Genomic DNA, 22,692 nt, shown 5'->3' on the forward strand with positions numbered 1-22,692 from the left:
CTTTTCCAGTCATCATTACTACAAAAATCTGATCCACACATCCCCTTCCTTTCTAAAACCCCTTGCTTTTCACGAATTCTGCATTCAGTCACTTCCATCACTCTGTCAATTATTATTCTTGCATATACTTTTCCTGGTATACTTAACAGAGTTATTCCCCTATAATTGCTACATACATCCTTAGCACCTTTCCCTTTGAATAAAGGAACGATAATAACATTCACCCAATCCTCAGTGACAACCTTCTGTTTCCATGCTTAATTACATATAAGATGCATCCACTCTATCACACTTTCTCCTCCATACTTCAGCATATCAGCTGTAATCCTATCTATTCCAGTCTTCTTTCCTACCTTCTGCCTCATTATGCCCTTCTTACCTCCTGTTTATCTATAGACCCCTACATTTGTATCCTCTTCCTTCCATCCTCCATACCCATGCATGTAACAACTACTGCCTGCCCTTCTCCCACATTCATCAGTTCTTCAAAATTCTCTTTCCATCTTTCTTTCACTTCCTTCTGATTCAGCAATTCCCCTTCCTTACTTTTCATATCAACACTTCCACTCTTAAATCCACCTTCCTTTTTCACCTTCTTCCAGTATAGTTTCTCATTATCCTGAAACTTTTCACTTAACGCTCTTCCAAAATCTTCATCTACTCCTTAACATTCTGCTTACATATTTTGTATTCTTCTCTCTTCCTTTCCTGAACTGGTACATTCCTCTTGAACAATCTACCTTTTGACTTTTTCTTTTTTTCCACAGCATTTCTAATCTCTGTCCACCATGCATTGCCCTTTTTATCCTTATGTCACAACCTTGTATTTAACTACTGATTCTACAATCTTTAATAGTATTTCTCTAAACATTTTAAACACCTCATTCACACATGACTGCATTCCAGATTCATTGCACTTCCATCTAAGCTTTCAGTTACCTTCTTTTCTTACTCCTCCCTGCATTTTTCCTGATTCATCTTCTCGCTTGCTAGCACTTTTACCTCTCCAGTCTTCCTTACACCATATCTCAACTTCTCCATGATCCTCATCCCCACAAGAACCGTGAAATGGTAAGTCTTCAAAGAATCCTCTCATGACTCTAGCATCCAGCACAGCCTTTCCCAATCTTTCATCCACTGCCACATAGTCAAGCAAAGCCTTTTGCTCTTCTCTTCCATCATTCCTCATCCATGTACATCTGTGGATCATCTTGTGCTGAGAAAAGGTGTTTGCAAGGAAAAAAATGTCTCAGCACAAAAATTCACAACTTCACCAATTTCTTCACATCCCACTTTCGCATTCATATCACCCAGTTTCACTCATTCTCAAAACCGTTTGTACTGTAATTGAACTTTCTCCATACCATGCCTTCCCATAACTTGCATTCATCATTTCCATTTTCACTTCAAATACCCTTCCCAAGGATATGGGTTTCCCCAGTCCCTAGCACATCCATGCTACAACTTTTAAACCTCTCCAAAATCTCCCTCCTTTTACTCTTACCAGTCATCCCATTCACATTCAGCACCATCACCCTCAATTGCTCGTCTCTTTTAACCCTCAGCACAACTGGAAGACTCCAGTGCTTTCTTAGCCTTTTGTGCCTCACCCTTGACAGGTCACTGGCAGAAGGCAACTCGAAGGCAGTGTTTCTAGAGGCAGCAATGCTCCAAAATTGACAAAAAACTAAAAGTGACAGCACACCTCATGTGTTTGTCCAAATCTAAAAGTATTGCCCTGATGTAACTAAGCAATGCCTCCCCCTTTAGTCCCAATGGTAAGGGGTGTAATTAAAAAGTCACCACGAGAAGGCAGGGTGAGACTTGGTTACTCCAGTAAAACTAGAGTATCCCCTCGAGGTGGAGAAACTTTGTAACTTTTCCAAATTTCAAGCTTCGTTACTTTCCACGGTAGCAATACCTCCTGCCTTTCCCTAGTACATCCATGCTACAACTTTTAAACCTCTCCTTAATCTACCCTCCTTTTACTCTTACCAGTCATCCCATTCACATTTAGCACCATCACCCTCAATTGTTATATTAAAATACCATCCATTGCCAGAAGTTGTTCATGTGGTAACCCTAAACTTGAACTTTGCCAAATCTTGATGTGCTGGTATTCATATTAATATTAAATGACATTGCTATTTAGTAACCAGCCTGTCCCATTACTTAAAATCACACTTCAGCAACTAAAGCTAACCTACCAGGAACACCAAGTTTTCACACACATACTTTACCGAAATGTCTACAGTAATATATAAAGCACAGTGACATGTACCTACTTATACAGAAAATTTGAAATATAAAATATGGGCTTGTTCATAATTTTTCTAACACCAGTAATCTTATTCTTTTGATAATAAAATACTGGTAGGTAAAGCGGGCATTTTTATTATCATAATCTACTCTGAAATGACAGCAGAACAGAATGATTGATGATTTGTTTCCCACAACCACTACCAAAATATATTTGGTTGCAAGGAGTGGGATATAGATAGGGTTGTGCGGAGGAGGATGGATGTATTGGAAATGAGATGTTTGAGGACAATATTTGGTGTGAGGTGGTTTGATCAAGTAAGTAATGAAAGGGTAAGAGAGATGTGTGGTAATAAAAAGAGTGTGGTTGAGAGAGCAGAAGAGGGTGTATTGAAATGGTTTGGTCACATGGAGAGAATGAGTGAGGAAAGATCGGGACTGAACATGCAGGATGAAAGGTGTGCAGGGATAGAGTGAATTGGAACGATGTGGTATACCGGGGTCGATGTGCTGCCAGTGGATTGTACCAGGGCATGTGAAGCGTCTGGGGTAAACCATGGAAAGTTTTGTGGGGCCTGGATGTGGAAAGGGAGCTGTGGTTTCATTGCATTATACATGACAGCTAGACAGTGAGTGTGAATGAATGTGGCCTTTATTGTCCTTTCCTAGCACTACCTCACGCGCGTCCTGGGGGAGGGGGTTGTCAGTTTCATGTGTGGCAGGGTGGCGACGGGAATGAATAAAGGCAGCAAGTATGAAATGTGTACATGTGTTTATATGTATATGTCTGTGTATGTATATATATGTATACATTGAAATGTGTAGGTATTTGTGTGTGTGTGTGTGTGTGTGTGTGTGTGTGTGTGTGGACGTGTATGTATATACATATGGATATGGGTGGGTTGGGCCATTCTTTCGTCTGTTTCCTTACACTGCCTTGCTAACGCGGGAGACAGCGACAAAGTATAATAATGAATAAAATAAAATCCCAGTAGAAATACTCCTAGAATTTATGGTGTTCTCTTCCATTTTCACTGGTACTTGCAAGACAAAGTTTATCCTTTCAAAATATGTTTGATATACAGAATACTACTGTGTCATGGTACTGTGCAACATCTTTTTCTTTTCTTTCACACTATTCGCTGTTTCCCGCATTAGCGAGGTAGCGTTAAGAACAGAGGACTGGGCCTTTGAGGGAATATCCTCACCTGGCCCCCTTCTGTGCAACATATATAGTACAGTAATTTTTCAGTTCAGTTCGATCTCACATATAAAGGAGATTAAGAATACTTCACATTTCCTATTAGGTGACAGTTAGGAGGTGAATAGAATTCCATACAATTTTCCCATTGATTGTGGGATAGGATGCAAATTTAGTAATTTTACAGCTTACTCCTTACAGAAGCTACAAAATATTCTTAGAAATAAAATATCTCCCTTAATATTCATTTGTCATCTAAGTGATGTATGTCAAGAGTGCTTCCAAAACGTACATGTATCAACTGCATTTAACAGAAACTTTGTAACTTCTCTGGGAGTGAACTGTAAAATTACTTCAAAAGATTATAAGTTCATTCAGTTTTGACAGCATTGTAAAGGGCATTATGGCTGAAAAACCTTAAGGCACATTAAGAATTACATATGAAAACTTTGTGTTCCAAAGAACTTGACCATCAGCGGGTGAAGTGTGATTCCAAATTATTTTTGCATTGCTTTTGGGATAGAAATTGCTTTGACATGATCGTGAAAGGCATAATGACTGAAAAACAATATAGCTCTATGGTGATTATGGTGTGTTGTTAATGTTAACCTTACCTCCTCCATACAAATGTAAGTTGCTATGATATATGAATAGCTATAAATTCTTTATCTAAGCATTCTTAGATTTTTGTCAGAGACTTAGCTATAACATCCTACCAAAAAAAACAAAGGTTGATAAAGGATTTATTTTTCACTTCTCATACTTTTGCATGTATATCTATACAAGAATATGTGTTTAGATTTTCCTGGTGTTCTTTGCACACATAGTAGTAGCCAAGATTTCTCATAGCGCCATGCATGTGGGAAATATTCTATTTTACCTACCTCCTTACTATCAGTTTAGCCCATAAGGCATATAAGGACAAGGATAAACAGAGACTTTTGCCATGGCCCCACCTTGATGTGAGTTCCAGGAGGAAACAAGCATCAGAGATATGTATAGATAGAATTAGAAAGGAATAAAAAAAGATGGAGCCAAGCAAGGAGTGCTCCTTTAAGGTTAAGGCTAGGTTGTCTATATGTGCATGAATGTAACCAGGATGTTCTAGCTCTGTGTAAGACTAAGTTCAAGAAGAAAGGAGAAGAATTGCTTGGAAATGTCTAAGGGGTAAAATCTGGGGTTAAAGTGATGGCGAGAGCAAAAAAAGGGGTGGCAATTCTGCAGGAGGAGGGAGTTGCGAGACTATGTTAGAGATTAAGCGAGTTCCAGGCTGGTTTGGGTAAGAATGAAAGTAGATCACGAGAACTGGGTTGTGGTTAGTACTTAAGCATCTGGTAGTGTGAGGAGTGGGTAAGAAAGGAAAGACTTTGGGGGGAAAATGAAAGTGTTTTAATGCAAGGAATTGAGTATCAGTAGCACAAAATATTAAGAATGCAAGAGTGGTTTATGTGCAGATGAGGTTATAACTTGGGAGTATGTGATATGTGATGTAGATTAAAATGGTTAACAATTATTATGTGCTGAAAGAGGATTGGTGATTGGGACTACCAGGTTGAAAAACAAAAAGAGCTTACATAAAAACATATGGGTGAGTGGGGTTGAGTAGCAACATGCATTACTGGATTATGTACTAGCTGACAGACTTGCAAAGTAGAGACAGTTGGAACTAAATGTGCTGAGAAGGGAAAATGGTGGGATGTCCTTACACTTCTTGATGGATGTGATTGTGGAAGTTTATAGTGACTTTGGAAAAAAGGAAGTGACATGGTTAGGAAGAAGGTTGTTGGAGTGAGTAAGCTCGAAAATGAGCCGTGAGTAGGGATGCTAATAGAGATTAGGTGAAGACTAGCATAAGGTTAGAGTAAACAAAACTAGGGGAATTGATAAATTGATGATAATTTAGGAAGCAGGTGAAGTATGTGGTATGCAGTGGGTAGGATGTGGGCAATTGAAAAGGGGTAGTGAGTGGTGGGATGAGGAAGTTACTCATTGCAGAAAAAAAGAAAGTTGTATGGGCACCAACAGCAGGAGAGGGATGTACTTGATCAGATGTACAAGAGAAAGTAGCTGGATGTCAAGAGGAAGTTGCAGGGGCTAAAAATGATAGACGGAGTGAGAGAGTATTGTCACCCACCAGAGAGAATAAGAAAATGTTTTGGAAGGAGGTGAAGAGAACGAGAGAACAAATGAGGGCATCACTGAAAGTAGCAGATGGGGAATTGGTAAGGGGCCACAAAGAAGAATGAAAGAGATTGAGTGAGTATTTGAAGGAATGTTGTATGTATTAGTTAATGGGGTGGTGGATGTTGGGTGTTGGGATGAGGTATAGAGAAAGAGTGTCATGGCAGTTTGATTTTCAAAGCAGCTGAAGTGATTGCAGTTAAATTTCTCAAGAAAGTGGGCCACAGTGTTGTTGACTGGTAAGTCAGGATTTTTGCAATACTGTACATTATGCGTGGCCCAAAAGTGAGGTGCTTGAGAACATGCTACAGTACAAGGACAAACCGCACTCTACAACTTGAAAACTCATCTGGCCACATATTGGACCTTGTCATTATTGTCATGATGTTAGTTTGATGTTCAGTTTCAAATTGTACTTGATAATTTTTAGTGAAAATAATGGAAGTCACATTTCTAAAGGTATATTATAATGTGTTGATGTAAATGCTGCTTAAAATTGAAGTGTTCAAGCACACGAACAAATCTGTCTAAATTTGAAATTCTCTATTCAATGGCCTAATATCCTTAATTGTGGGTTTTGTAAGTTTCTTGAATTGGTTGCATTTATTATCATAATCAGTTCTGTCATCTTTGTTGAGAAAAGCATGCAATCAGTCTGTGTTAGTTGTTGTACATCACATATGATTACAGCCTAATTCTTGATACCACAGCCTTTGGTAGTGTACATAAGATCCCTAAAGGTTTTCCCCATAATCCATATGAATATGTTATATGGGATACAGTAATGTTAGGGAATTTTGAAGTCCCTTGATGTGGTGTTCCTGTTCATGCCATGAATAGCTCTCTTTTACATTCCTTTTGATTTAAATATCTCCACCCACAGCATATAATAAATCTGATATACTGTAAAAGGTAACAACAGTAAGGGTAACAACAAGCCATTGGTGTTATATCTAACATATTTAATGTTAGAACTCCTATTTACATATAACTTTTGTTTTTATTAAACAATAATGCTATACCAATTAATAAAAAATCAAAGCTAATAGTATTTTTAGGGATTTATGGAAAGGAAGTTATACAAATATTTCAACACACAACAGAAGGTTCTGCAAGATATGATATTTCATATGGTACTTTTAATATCGCAACATTTTACCTAACCTTAATGAGTAATTTGACTCATAACAAATACAGTGTAATCCTACCTTTCACAATAGACAACAGCTTTAACCTTCACATATATTAAAGCAATTAGTGCAAAGTTTTCAAACAGTGCTTTGCAACCAGAAGCTAACACAGAGATGTCCAAGGCATTGGCCAAGTATATGGTGAGGAGTGTTTGGACAAGGATTTGGTGAGGCAGAGGAAGAGGAGCCACTGAAAATCTGGAAGAAGGTGAACCAAACAGTCTCCAGACACTGTGCACTGTTGTACAGGGGCCTTCTGGAGGTAGCACGTGTGTAGCTCAGAGTAGCATAATATAATCTCAAGCACTCCTTTATGATACAAATATTCTACATTGTTGACAGGTGTACAGGTAAGTAATTTCTTTTTAGAGGAATTGAATATTTAACAAAACCTATTCAATATACTTAAACTTGGTGATGGTAATGTACAGCTGTGAGTAATGTTATGAAATGTGCTCATTCTTAACAGGTAATTCACAAAAAAAGAAAAAAATTCACTTCGTTCAGTATGGTATCTTCAAAGGAATGAAAACTGCTGTTCTTTTATCCTATATTTGTTTTAATTACCTTAGAATTGAATAATAACTTTCTTTTCTCCACTTTGATGAAAATTTAGTATGCCTTTAACGTACAGTCTGCAGCCTTTGATGTTTTACCATGAAAAAGAACGAACTGGTCAAGGATACCAAGACTCAACACTAGTCTGCAACCAGCAGATAGGAGAAGAGCCAACAATAAATCAAGCTTTCTTCAAGCATATACCATCATCAGTATGAAACTGCAACACGTATACGTACCTGGGGAAACTTATATCAGTCCCAGTTAAATTGAACGGTTCCTTGTGTGTTCACTCACAAATGATAACATACTGAATGAAGGTCTCCCTCCTTGCAGAATGCCTGTTGAAATCACATTAAAATCTACCATCCACCACAATATTACCAACAATTGTGCTATCTACACTCTGACATCTGTGGCAACATTAAAGACTCTGACATGTTTCTAAATATAAGTCAATAGGTTTTGGGTGCCTTTTCAAAACTATAAGAATAAATTAACAAAGAACTGGTTTCAGTGCACCTCATTAATTTTAGAAGTCAATTTTTCTGTGGGTACAGAACCCAAAACAAAAATATTTGAGACATTATTCATCAAGAACTTGGGAAAATATTACTGCCTCTAACCACACTGAAAGGCCTTCAGCAACACACTTCCACATATCACTCTTCTTCTTTTTTTGTTTTTTGATTATCTAAAACTTCAACACTGCTTGTAGATTATTACAGATGAAAATATAACAGTGCTGGGTGCTTTGAGAAACTTTTGGATCAGTGGCTACCAAAAAGTTACTTTGCAACAGATTCAGGTTCTGTGAAATGAAGAATAATTATTCACGTCATTAAATGTAATACATTTTTATCCTGAGAGCGTTCAATTAATAATTTTCTTCAAATGAAAAGTAACACATCCATGACATTCTTTTGATGGTTCCATCAGGTTTAATGTGTGACCCTGTAGGCATAATGATTATTTTAATTCTCCATAGAGGTGCAGAAGAGTATATATATGACTATCCACACTGTTCAACAAGAGCAGACACCTTTTGGCTTTCAGCAAAATGTAAAATTTTTTCAGCCAGTAATAATTTTTTACAGGTTGGTAATGATATGTCAAGACCCTGATGCTACATCTAACGATGAATCTTACAATCTGTCTCTCTGCTAAACTAGTCAAACTGCTCAGGCATATCTTACTTTCTCCAAGAATACAGTTTCCTTACTTAGTGTTTTCTCTAATTTTCTGATTAACTTTACATTAATTATCACAATGTCAAGACAGAAGTGGCATTCAGAGCAAGTTTATAAAATCTGAGAATAACCAGGTTACAAAAAGAATAACCCAGATCATATATCTGACTACTAACCAATTGACAGCTCTGAACACCAGTTCCAGCTAGATAGTCTACACTTCACCTCACTGGAAACAGGCACAGGACACCAGAGACCAACACAACCTGATAATAGTTGCCATCAACAAGAAACCTTGTGAGAGGACAAGCTCATCAGCTATATCAGAACTCTGTTTAAGAAGTCATATGGGCCAATCCATATTACAAGATTAAACATATTAACACGAAAGCATGCACACTTGGCTCTTAACCAACAGTGTTTCAAAATCTTTCGTTCTTTGTGCTATAATATTAGGGTCAGATATGAAGAGAAGCACTGACCATGTTTGCATGTTTGCAAAGCATTGTTCTTAAGTGTTCATAGAGCTTAGTATTGTACATCATCTCAATAACAGTCTTCTCCATGTAAAAGCTTTGTTTAGGAAAAATTTTAATAAACATGTCATGACTTCTATATCAAGGAAGTTATGACAGCAATGTAAAGCATGATGACTAACAATACTCTTGCTCTACAATGGACGTTTGCAACCACGACTGCACGTGTAAGTTCAATGAAAAATCAAATTAACCCTTCAGAGAAAAATGGGCAAGCTCACAAACATTCATTCCCAACATTCATTCTTAAATTTACATTAGTTCTCATACTTTTAACTAGACTATGCTTCCTCACTCACTAAGTACTTACAAAAAAATGGAATCTTACAGAAGCAGCAACATTCAAGGGGTCACTGTTATTCAAACATCACTGCATGATTGAATCTACAACATAATCTATTATAACGAAATTTCAGTCTCTGAAGTGTCAACTTACAATAATCTACAAATAGAAACCACTGTTTCCATAATATTCTCCCTTGGGATTAAATAAGTATAAAATGACACGTGGTCATAAAACTATATGTTACCGTAACATAGAATAAAAGGAACCATATAATCTATCATTGTAGAGTATTGCAAAAGAATAGAGATCACAGTCATAATTTTGAGACTTTACATGATATAATTCTTCAATATAAATGCCTAACATTCACACATACCACTCTTTAACATCCTTACTTTGTTTCTTAACAGGCCTTCGATCCCCTGGTTTGATGGTGCCATTCCCTTGGCCATTGATCATAGGTGTTGGCATAGTAGGTATACCTTCATAGTTTTTACTCTCATCAACTTTATATGTTCCATCCTGATGACCCTTAAATTTAAGAATAAGCAGTATGATGAGTATAACAATGATCAGAACCCCTGCAATGATACTGATGATGAGAGCAATACTGCCACCAACTCCCTTGTCAATGACATCAATACGATCCTCTTTTACGTCAGATTTTTCTCCATTTTCAAAAGCATGATAGTCATAATCATATTCTGTCACAGTGTGTGGTGGTGGTTGAGGACGGGAAGTAGGAGTAGCAGGGGTGGTAGAAGTGGCCCATGGTTGTTTTGTTCTTGGAGGCTGGGTTGTTGTGGTGGTAGTTCTGCTCGGGGTGACAGTAGCTGGTCTGGATGTAGTAGTTGGGCCAGAGCCGGGGTCCTTCTTCGTAGTCTCAAAACCATGTGGAGGCGGCGTATGGTCTCTGTGCTCCTCAGAGTGGATGACTTCTGGGGAGAGAATTGGATGGTGGGTCGCTGAGAACTCAAGGTCCATGTCATCACCTGACAGGAAATACATATGATTAATGACATTACCAGTTGCTTAAATTAAATGAATCACTTGTCACCTGGCGTAGAATGGTCTCAGTTAAGGGTCACTTTGTAAAATTATCTTGGTTATTGGTCACTTGATTAAAGGTCAGTTTGTGTAAAAAGACCTCCGTTGAAGGTAGCCACAGGTAAAATCATTTCAGTTCAAGGTCAACTGATGAACTGACCCATATCAAGTTCACCTCCTATGATATCTTATCAGTTGATGTACACTTGGTGTAGAGTGAAATCAGTTATCTAGATTAAATGAATCACTTGTCACCTGGAATATAATGGTCGCACAGTTAGGGTCACATGTAAAATTATCTCTGTAATGGGTCACTTAATGGGTCAGTTTCTGTACAAAGACCTTTGTTGAAGACAGCCTCTTGAAAAGTTATTTCAGTTCAGAGTCAACTGGTGATGAATAATCCTAGTTATGTTCAGTTTAAGTAAGATTATTTCAGTGGTCACCTAGTATAGAGCAACATCAGTTATTGGTCAGTCATTTAATGTAATATCATTACTGTTAAGGGCCACTTGGTGTAAAATGATGTTAGTTATGGGTCGTCTGGTGTAGAAAGACTTGTTAATGATAATCTAGGACAAATTCATCTTAATCAAAGCCACTTAGTCAAGGGTGATACTAGTTGAGGGTCAGATGTAGAATAATCTCAGTAAATGGTCATCAAAATGATAACTTAAATGTAGCATGGCAAAAAATGTATTTTCATTAATGGTCACTTGACTTGAAATAATTGTTGTTAATAATCAAATTTCATAGACAGACCTCTGTTAACACTGAGCTATTGCAAAATGACCATATTTATGAAGGCCTGGTGAGTATATATATATATATATATATATATACAGTGATTTATCAATAAGCTATGAATGATCCAGAGTATTGGTTAATAGTAACCTGGATCAGAAATATCTTTTTTTTCTTTGTTTTTTACAGTATGATTCAAGTGTTTTGATACCTGAGACAGATATATCCAACTTAACAGCCAACATGGCATTAGCTTGTATACATCACACATTTTGCTTTATCTAGACTTAGATGTAAGGTTGCAAATATCCATTTAATAAACCAGTAGCATTAACTTGTATGCATATTCATTTTTCTCACATTCTTGGTTTGAAGTTGCAGGTATTCACCTTTCATGTGCACCCTGGATGACAATTCTATCCTTGTTTAAAGAGAAATGGCTCCATTTAAACATTACAGTTGCTCGGGTAATATACCACATACTATGTCCTATTCTTCTTATTTCCAGGTCAAGCCCATTTCCTGTAGCCAACTGTATACACTTTACCAATGCTTTACTTGACAGGCTTAGAGCTGATGAAAAACAGTTACTTTTTCTGTGTTAACTTCGGAAATTTACTTTTTAGTTTTTTGGTTTCACTCTTTATGATTTACTAATGGTAATCTCTCCAGATACTTTCTTAAAGCCTAATTTTTATTCTCTTCCTCTGGATATGCCTTCTGTAATATGGTAATAAAAAGTAAGTCAAAATGTTTGATATGTTCATACAGTCAAAATAGATTACTTTTCTGAATTCTATCAGTTTCTAGGTTTTGGCTGGTACCACCACAAGCACTTTTGGTTTCTGCTTTGACTCTGTTAACTTTTCATATTCTCCATTTGTAAATCCAGTGGTTATGATAGGTATAAACAAAGATAGGTTTACAACCCACTGCACATTTGATGAACAAAGGCTAGTTGTCTAAGGAGATTCTGTGAAAATAAGCCATAATGGCCTACTAGATTTGCAGATCACTTCATTTTCAGCTAACATTACTCTTAATGACCACTTTGAGTCCATAAGCAACAACCATTTAACAGTTCACAGAACTCTGCTACTCCTGCTTTGTAAAATCTGTCTGAGATATCACTTATCTTCTGCCAAAGGAGTGAAAAGTGTCTAGCATTTAGTTACCACAGGGTTTTCAACTACGTCCTACTAAATAACAGTCAAAGGTTTAAGCACACTGTAACCAAAAAATAATTGATGTAATTCATCTCTTAACCATGAGTATATATCTAGAAAATATTTAAGCAATCTATTGAACTCTTATCTTAGTACAATTGCTTTAAAGAATTAGGAAATACTGAGCTACCTATTTCTCATCCCCTTACAAGGTACGGGTTTATTTCTTTATGTCACTGATGGTAGTTTTCTTTTATATATGGGGCTTTTCGTCCAAAAATTCCACGCAAGGCATAACTTATTTTACCAATCTAAAAAACAGCCACAATATTGGAAACAAACTGTGATAAGCAACAGGCACAGTGCAGACATAATGAGTATTTCACCAATGCTAGGCTGAAGGCATTTAGGAATTCCACTGACCTCTGTAATATCCAATTCTACACAGCAGATGAAATTGGCTTTTATTGGAAGACACTTCCAAATAATATTCAAGCTGCCAAGAATAAATTGTGCATGTACTGTTACAACACCAACAAGTAACAGGTCTCACTTTGCTTTCGTGCCAATGCAGACTGGAGTTACCATGTCCAGTCTATGGTTGTGGGGGCTGCAAAGAAGCCAAAAGCCTCATTTTTCATCAGGGACTGGTTACCTGTCTCCTGAATGAGCAACAATTAACAAGTTCGTCAGGGTTATCTTTAAAGACTGACTTGACAGCAGTCCTGTACATGCTGTGAAGGACTTCCAATCAGGCACCATTGAAAATCACTGACAGGAGAAATGAAAGCAATTTTCCTCTTGGGCAATAAAACAAGTCCACCCTTCCAAAAATTTTCTGATCAGCTGTCAGTTGGTTAGAAAACATAAGAGTCATTCAATGGAGGATGCCCATTACAACATTAAGCAGTTGGGACAAGCTGGAGTAGCATAGTAATGACTGGAAGAAGCTCACTGACAGGCAAGAAATTGTGACAGATAAACCTGACAAAGAGCTGGAACACACCTCATATGGTGACTAGCCTGAAGAATACCAGGATCTCTTTGGACAAAGAAAAGCTTGCTGTCACTGTTGAGGATTGAGTGGAAGCTAATGAAGATGATTTTATATCTGTCACTAGGGTGAAGAGGAGAAAGTTAAAATTTCTCCTCAGTCAACTTGGATGTTGCCCAGAATGGGTTTGAGGGTGCTGCAGAAGACCCATTTTCACTGAGAATAACCAGGCTCTTAAGATTTCTACAAACCTCTGGACTTCATCCTCAACGTAGCTACCATAACTATGTGATGGGTTCTGAGGCCCAGACTCATCACTGAGATACAACTGAGTATAAGCAACAAACAGCAAAAACTGAGAGAGTTCCTCAGGCCTGTCACACTTGTTCCCAAGTCAAGGCAATCTAGCTTCAATTCTTGAGACATTACACCTATCTATGCTCCTATCCAGTTCTTCCAGGACTGCAGTACCATAGATCCTTCTCCATCCCCTGAACTTAAACACTAGCCAGTGGCATCCATTACATTGTGCCCAACGTGCTAAGTGTTATTCTTTAGAGTAAAAACAAATGAAGGTGACACAGCATGGTACGGGAGGAGTGAAGCACACAGTATGCTATGTTCCACACCCACTATATCATATTTCTGCATCCCGTCCTTGCACAAGTACTGAATTTTTAAGTTTTCTTACTTCATTATTACCTTCATGTAATGGGAATGTATTAAACAAATCAATAATTTCTGTACTTATGCTATCATTATCAATTCTAATTACTCTCAGTGAAGCCAGAACTTTTAAGGAAATGACCACCTTTGCTCACAGATTAGTCTAGCTGAGCAAGGTTCTATGGTACCTCACTTAAAGAGTGATACGACTTTTTCTAGCATAATAATTTGTCATGTACCATGTACCATAATCTTATACCTATGACCTCCATTCTGTAGCTTACATTCTATATCAAGTTGGGGAAAAATTTATCCTTACTACTATTAAACCATGAAAATATGTACTCTTATCATTTAAATGTATTATGGTATGTATTGCACTGGAAATAAACAATCAATACATAGTACTAATACCAAGTAATATGGAAAAGATATGTTGAAACCAGACAGCATCAAGCATACATCACCTTCTTTGTAAGATTCTGGCACCTCTACTGAGTGAGAGAGAACTTACATCAATGCTTACCACTCTAATATTGCACCCTTTGGCATAACTACAATATCTTCTTCCATAACTCTACTTACCATGATCTCCATCAGTAACCACTCCATTTCCAGTGTGGAACTCGCCAGAGCCTGATCCAGTGTAGCAGTCTTCCTCATCATCACATGGTTGTTCGCCTACACCAACTCCATGGGTTGGTATATCTGGTCCTGGGAAAGGCTTGGTCACAGGTGGGAGTGTTGGTGGGATGTACACTGGTGTAATGAGATCATCACCTGAGAGAAGACAAAAGTAATTGTTAACTATAACTATGAGTACTTTTTACAGATATTACAAAACACAAAAATGATTTAGTTGACCAAAGATCAAAACATATTTCTTTTTCAGTCATCTCTAAGAATAAAGACCATGGCAGTTATTAGATTTACTTACAAAGTATGCATTAACCAGGAGAGCCTTTCACAGCCCTTAAATTTCTTCTATTACTAGATATGGTCAGGTTGGCTATGATACAATGAACTATGAACTTTCCATTAACTGGTCTTGGCTAGTCAATACAAAGTCTAGTTTTTGTCTATATTACTGAATACATGCCCCTCATAACAGAGAAGAATAGTTAAAGCAACTTGTCTCTATGTGTCTCAATTACACAAGGCTATACAGTCAAAGGTCAAAGACCCAGAAGAAATGCTTGAAGTATTTGATGGAAGACTGTGAATCTCAGTCTGATTGTAATATTAGTGAAAAAGACAGCTTCTGCTAAGAAATGAAAGAACAAAAACATCTGTGAGTCCTGCATAATAACCAACTTATAAAAATAACAGTACAATTAGATATGTTATGTCCTCAATCCCACTGAATTTCATAATATCATATCAGAGGATTTTACATCATAATACTAAATGCATGGATGGAAGGATGTTTGTTAGACAAAGAAACATGGAGCTGTCTAACTCCACACAATGATAACCAGCTACTGTAACTGTAAAGAAATGAATAACAGAAGGGACGCCTCAGCAATTAACCCTTTAGTCATTCAAAATTCCCAACTTTATGAAATCATATGAAAAGGGCCTCAACTTTCCCTTGAAAAAACATGAGAGAAATAAAAAAATGTAGGGGGCATTTGGCCAGGATAGCTTTCATTGCTTTACAGCATGGTGACGACATACCTCTACTGGCACTACTTCATTTATACTGCTATTTTGATATACTAGGTTCGCTTTAAGAAGTACGAATTTTATCATCATACAGATTTTATCATTATTTCATCATCATGCATTTGAATAAGCAGACTACCCATTGCTCATTAGTGCTATCTACACTATGAAATCTTCTGCAACATCCTCCCAGTACTATGACTGAAAGGTAACTAAAAGACTTAAGTGTAATTGTTGCAAAAGGAGGCATTAGGCATCTCATGCCACCACCTGGATCAGGTGAAATTTGATTGTTGGCATGAAAAATCTATAGATCTACATGAACTTCCCTTTACCAGGCAACACAGCTCTATATGAAGTCTGGTTAAGCTTTGGGTCAAGGTAATCCAGATAAAAAATAGGAACAGTATAGATGTAAAGGAAAAAAAAAAGACTAGTTACAGAAATCCCTGTTAGACTGTAAGACTTTCAGAAAAATGAAATACTTGTCATTGTGTGAGGCTCCAGTGAGAATGGATGAAAAAAGTTTGAGAACCATTCTTGAGAAGGAATACAGTGTATCACAGGAAACCTTCCATCCAACAGTATAATGGAACAGATACCAATTAATAAGTTCAAGTGATATTGCAAGTGATGATTCAATTGTGAAAGATAGCTTTAATACTACTGTTAAGGGATAATCAATACATAGTTGGGATTCCTCACCTGAGCCAGTATCAAAAACTGGTATGCATTCATCTTCATCATCCATATCACAACCAGACCCTGCACCACTAAACACCAAATCATCTCCTTCACCTGGTGATGGACCCGGTAGTGGAGGGGTCTATGGGATAAGAAAATACTGCATAACTATGATATACAATCACAAGTTAGAGGAGTGAGTAAGCCCCTTGGTAACTTGTTCAGGCATTTGATTAAAAATAATCCTAAGGAGGTGAGGCATTTTCAAGGGGCATTTGAAGAAAGAAATTACAATGTTCATTTTGAGATAAATTAATTTGAACACTGACTATAAAAATGCTTCAGGAAAGGTTATTGAGTTTTGTTATAGAACAATCACTTGCTGCTTATATATTAGCATGAAAAGTAATTTTCAACTCACATAAAGTAACAACCCTTATTCCATACAAGCACTCAAACTTCTGAAATTGTTTAAGAATATTACCTAATATTGTGCACAGTGACCTACCCGTTGCCAGGGATTAAAATCAAATGAGCCACCCTGCATGGGTAGACCTCGAGGAAGGCTCATCAGCAGATGTACATCTCCCTGCACATTGACTCTATGATCTCTCTCAGCTGCCAGGTCAAGGGGACGCTCACCATTCAGCACCAATCCTGACATTACACCCTGGAGAAAAAATGCTTTAAATCAATCTTACAGGGAAAGGAGCTTATCCAAACACATGTTTTGCAGAAGATGGCATTCTAATGAAAACACTTGAAGGTTTAAAAACATGGAACAATATGTATCATCCATGAAAATGTTTATCTACATCTACAAGTCATGGGGAGGATGGGGAATAGTCTACTTAATGCAAACTTTAAAAGAAAACACATCATGAATAGGCTATGTTTGGTGTCAACATATTTAGTTTACCATAGAACCAATAGCAGTCAAATGTAAAAATCCATTTACTTGAAGATGTCACTTGCATCAACCAAAAGACTTTATGCCATGTTCACTTTTGTCTGCTTTGTGTTCTCTAGGGGAAAAAGAAATGTTTGCAGATTGGACCATTTCTATTTCTTAAATAAATACAAGATTTGGTTTTGTAATCAGCTCCCTGAATTCTTATGGGATAAAAAAAATAATTTTAATTCTAGTTTGGTGATTTTCAGATGAAAAACAGTCTTAATTTCCTAAATTTCACAGTGATTTGTTTTCAGAGAGATGATTTATCCACGAAAGTTTCAGATGTCTGCATAAAGTCTCAGCATAATACAGGTATACACACACGTAATCACTAAAAACAAAAACAAAATGCTACAAAGCCTATGTTTAAAATTTTTGTATATGCTACCACAAATTAAAATGGAGTAAATTAAACTCTTCAGAATTATGATTACCTATACTTGTGATCGTTACAACTATAATCTTTAATTGTTAATGAAATATGCTATGGAAAATTTGCATCTGAAAAGTTTTTTTAAATAAAATCCTTAATAACCACACTTGGGAGGAATGTTTGGAAAGAGTTCCATAGAGATTTTTCTGTGCTAGCCACCACTTCAGAGGGAAGTACTTAGAGAGTGAGAGATTTCAGAGGTATAAACCAATAGCACTGATTAATAAATCTGTAAATAATGTAGATATTCTACTAAAGTTTTGATGAAGACTGCTTTCATTCACAGTGAATATAATGGGATTCTTCACTCCTATAGTGTGAGGTGTTACCAAGTCATGTCTCACCTGGAAGGGCCTCTCGATGGATGCTGCCCTCCTGGATCTTCGCCCACCAATCTGTAATCGTGACTGAGCATTGAACACAGAGAGCTGGTGACCTGTGGGAGGAGCATAATACTTATAGTTGTTGGACTGTCATGGAGAACTAAGATAAGAAATTATTCTAATGTTCATTCTTTCCATGGTAAAAAAAAAAAGGGCTTCAAAATTGTGTAATAACCCAAGTGCCTATTATGTGTTAATATTATAGAATGCTACAAAAACTGATAATTTTAGTTTTCAAAAATGGTAAGGATAGTCATGTGCAAAAAAATTATAGTCTAAATACTTAACCCTCATGATTAGGGGACTAAAATGGTTGATTCACTATATCCACATTATCGAATAAATATCCATATTATTCACTGAATGTATGTGTTCACAAACTCTTTGGTATAATCTCTGACAAATCAATAAATTATTCCAGTCACTACAGTCAGCACATTAACTTAAGAAATATTCAATAAAGGTAAGCCATAAAACAAACTAACCCACAAGTTATCAGTATTCACAGCTCTACTTCATAAGCCAGCTAATGTATTCCACAAGCGGTGGCTCATGGGATACAAGACTGAATTTCTCTCTTTATCTTATGGCAAGAAGTTCAGTCTTTTAAAGCTCAGAATGGTTACCCTTACTGTTTATGGTGGTTAAGACAAGAATGATATGGACGCCTTACAGTCCTACTTGCCAGATGAGCTCACAACTGCTCAGGTGACAAAGTGCATAATGAGAGACAAAAGTATCAGCAGGAAACTCATCTTAGTTTAAACAGTATAAAGCTCTGTGTCAAAGATTTCAAAATTAAAATGTATTAGAAGCTTTTCAAAACAAATACTTATTTGCAACTGTAATTTTTCTGCATTCTTAATGTTACAAACACAAGACTACATGAGGCTACTGCTGACACTGATACATTCCTTGCCCTGTCATACAGATTGTGGTATTACTGGTGCAGATTGTATATACAGAAATGTGCTGAAATAATCCAATCCATGCAGTGAGGGAGCGGTGCTTGGGGTTCCCCTCCAAAAACCCACTTCAGAAATACTTGGAAAGCACTCATCACTAGTTGTGCTGATAGTATGCTTTTAGATTATCTGATATTACACAATGTTAAGTTGTTATTATCAAAGACATCTCTCACTTCTATCTTTAACAAGCACTTCCTGAAGAGGATTTTTGGGGTCTACTCCATAGAGAAGCCAGATTCTCAGTCACTGCTTGAGGAACAGTTACCAGGTGAGAAGGCCAATGAGATCATTGTATACAGCCTCAAGCATGTGACTTAGACTTGAGGTCTGATGCATGCATCTCATGGTGGAGGGCAGGGAAAGGCAACATCCCCCCACCTCCCTTGCACTGACGAAAGGAAGTTTGGGGTCATGGCTGACTTAAGTCATGGAGAATGAAACTTGTCTGAAGACGATATCCTGAGTGAGGTCAAGTCTGGCCATGAATTTTAATGCTTGTCTGGAACATTAAATATATATCTGGAAACATCAATGTCTGACTTGAACTGGAGGGCTCAAAAGATACTGTGAAAGTTTCATAGAAAGTGGGTGAATGAGATAAAAAAAAATGAACATTTGAGGCAGACAAAATTTAAGAAAAAATACCGTTAAGGAAAGAGTCTTATGGGGAGAATGAGGATGTAGTTCTTGTAATGTTGTAAATACCATCAGAAATAAAAAGAATTGCTTCAGCTTTGTTTTTTAAATGATCAAATATATGATATCCATCTTTAAAAGATATGATATCATCTATTATGATTTTCAAACAGGTTTTAAGAAATATCTTTATTTATTTCTTTTTAAAGAAAAGAGAGCAAAACAGTTAGTTTAGAAGGAGTGACCCAGCTTCCAGCTAAAAAGCATCCCTACCATAGGTGAATATAGTCTTAGATATGAGAAGTGTGTCTGCAACTGCTTATGTCTTTATGCATTTATCAACCCTATGTAAATGGAAAAGCATACAAAAATTAGAGAAGCAAAAGCAGATAGAGAGATTTGTATATAAAAGTAGACAGACAAAATGTTGTGAGTAAGTTGTTTACAAGTTCTACTAAATACTGAAAAGTATTTTATTTATTCAGAATAATAAAATGTCCACGATGAAAATATCTAACAACGCTCAAATAAACATTAGTGTCCGATATTTTCTGTCACATCAACAAATATGAAAAACTCCAAACATAAGCACTAAATCTTTCATTCACATTTGTTGACAAAGCTCTGATACTGAAATAATATTGTACTTGTAAACCTTTGAATTCAAATATAAAACGAGTTAACTAAAATGTATTACTGCATACTTCTCTGGCTTGCAAAGCTGCTGATCATATTTGAAAAAATAGAATTCCTATTCAGCATAAGATACAGTTCTGAGTCTAAGGTATATTTCCATTTTCACTAACTGATTCAATGATATTTATTCACAAGAGCACTTTTATTGTATATAAAATGTGTAAAGGCATGACACACTCTCTACTAAGACACAAAAAAGCCCAATGCTACCTAAATCTCAATCCACTGTGAAAAAATTTATCTCAGTGCCTAACAAACATGCCCTTGTACTATAAATCTACACAATATGAATTCAGTTGATGAGAGCCTGCTTAAGGTCATGTTCATTTCCAAAACATCCACTCTCCTCTGTATAACCCTATCTATAGCCCATGCCTCTCAACCAAATAATATCGTTGGAACTACTATTCCTTCAAACATTCCCATTTTTCCTCTCCGAGGAAACATTCCTTCTTTCCATGCATTCTTCATCGCTTCCAAAACCTTCACCCCCTCCCCCACAGTTTGACTCACTTCAGTTTCCATGGTTCCATTTGCTGCCAAGTCCTTTCCCAGATATCTAAAACACTTCACTTCCTCCAATTTTTCTCCATTCAAACTTACATCCCAACTAACTTTCTCCTCAACCCCGCTGCACCTAATAACTTTGCTTTTATTCACATTTACTCTCAACTTTCTTCTTTCACACACTTTTCCAAACTCCATCACCAACTTCCACAGTTTCTCACTTGAATCAGCCACCAGTGCTTTATCATCGGCAAACAATAAACTGACTTAATCGACTCACTTCCCTGGTCCTTTCATCCCCAACAGACTACATACTCGCACCTCTCTCCAAAACCCTTGCATTTACCTCCCTAACCACTCCATCCATAAAAAAATTAAACAACCATGGTGACATCAAACACCCCTGCTGTAGACCAACCTTCACGGGGAACCAGTCACTCTCCTCTCTTCCTATGCATGTACATGCCTTACACTCTTGATAAAAACTTCTCACTCCTTCAAGCAGCTTACCTCCCACATTATATATTCTTAAGACCTTCCACAAAGCATCTCTATCAACCCTATCATATGCCTTTTCCAGATCCATAAATGTAATAAACAAATCCATCTGTTTTTCTATGTATTCATCACATACATTCTTCAAAGTAAACACCTGATCCACACATGCCCTACCACTTTTGAAACCACATTACTCCTCTTCAATCTGATGCTCTGAACATGCCTTCACCCTCTCAATCAATACCCTCCCATACAATTTTCCAGGTATACTCAACAAACCTATGCCTCTTTAGTTTGAACACTCACCTTTATCCCCTTTGCCTTTGTACAATGGCACTATACATGCATTCTGTCAATCCTCAGGCACTTCACCATGATCCATACATACACTAAATATCCTTACCAACCATCAACAACACAGTCACCTCCTTTCTTATAAATTCGACTGGAATATATATATAATTTTTTTTTTTTTTTTATTATACTTTGTCGCTGTCTCCCGCGTTTGCGAGGTAGCGCAAAGAAACAGACGAAAGAAATGGCCCAACCCCCCCCCCATACACATGTATATACATACGTCCACACACGCAAATATACATACCTACACAGCTTTCCATGGTTTACCCCAGACGCTTCACATGCCCTGCTTCAATCCACTGACAGCACGTCAACCCCGGTATACCACATCGCTCCAATTCACTCTATTCCTTGCCCTCCTTTCACCCTCCTGCATGTTCAGGCCCCGATCACACAAAATCTTTTTCACTCCATCTTTCCACCTCCAATTTGGTCTCCCTCTTCTCCTTGTTCCCTCCACCTCCGACACATATATCCTCTTGGTCAATCTTTCCTCACTCATCCTCTCCATGTGCCCAAACTACTTCAAAACACCCTCTTCTGCTCTCTCAACCACGCTCTTTTTATTTCCACACATCTCTCTTACCCATACGTTACTCACTCGATCAAACCACCTCACACCACACATTGTCCTCAAACATCTCATTTCCAGCACATCCATCCTCCTGCGCACAACTCTATCCATAGCCCACGCCTCGCAACCATACAACATTGTTGGAACCACTATTCCTTCGAACATACCCATTTTTGCTTTCCGAGATAATGCTCTCGACTTCCACACATTCTTCAAGGCCCCCAGGATTTTCGCCCCCTCCCCCACCCTATGATCCACTTCCGCTTCCATGGTTCCATCCGCTGCCAGATCCACTCCCAGATATCTAAAACACTTCAC

The 22,692-nt window shown here is 37.3% G+C and overlaps 1 protein-coding gene across 5 annotated transcripts in view; it reads right to left on the reverse strand.

Moving 5' to 3' along the window:
- Positions 1–6,588: 6,588 nt before the first annotated feature.
- Nrx-1 (Neurexin 1) overlaps positions 6,589–22,692 on the reverse strand; it is a 363,755-nt gene continuing 347,651 nt past the window's right edge. For 2 of the 5 annotated variants that reach the window (XM_071662517.1, XM_071662514.1), the window contains 5 exons: positions 18,100–18,191; positions 16,876–17,037; positions 16,389–16,509; positions 14,604–14,798; positions 6,589–10,393 (listed from right to left, as the gene is read on the reverse strand). In XM_071662517.1, the coding sequence (XP_071518618.1) occupies positions 9,768–10,393; positions 14,604–14,798; positions 16,389–16,509; positions 16,876–17,037; positions 18,100–18,191 (1,196 nt within the window). In that variant the 3' untranslated portion in view covers positions 6,589–9,767. The remainder of the gene's footprint in view (positions 10,394–14,603; positions 14,799–16,388; positions 16,510–16,875; positions 17,038–18,099; positions 18,192–22,692) is intronic. The other 3 variants (XM_071662518.1, XM_071662516.1, XM_071662515.1) reach the window with 2 other exon arrangements.

The sequence above is a fragment of the Panulirus ornatus genome, chromosome 6, assembly GCF_036320965.1.
Source record: "Panulirus ornatus isolate Po-2019 chromosome 6, ASM3632096v1, whole genome shotgun sequence".
NCBI lineage: Eukaryota > Metazoa > Arthropoda > Malacostraca > Decapoda > Palinuridae > Panulirus > Panulirus ornatus.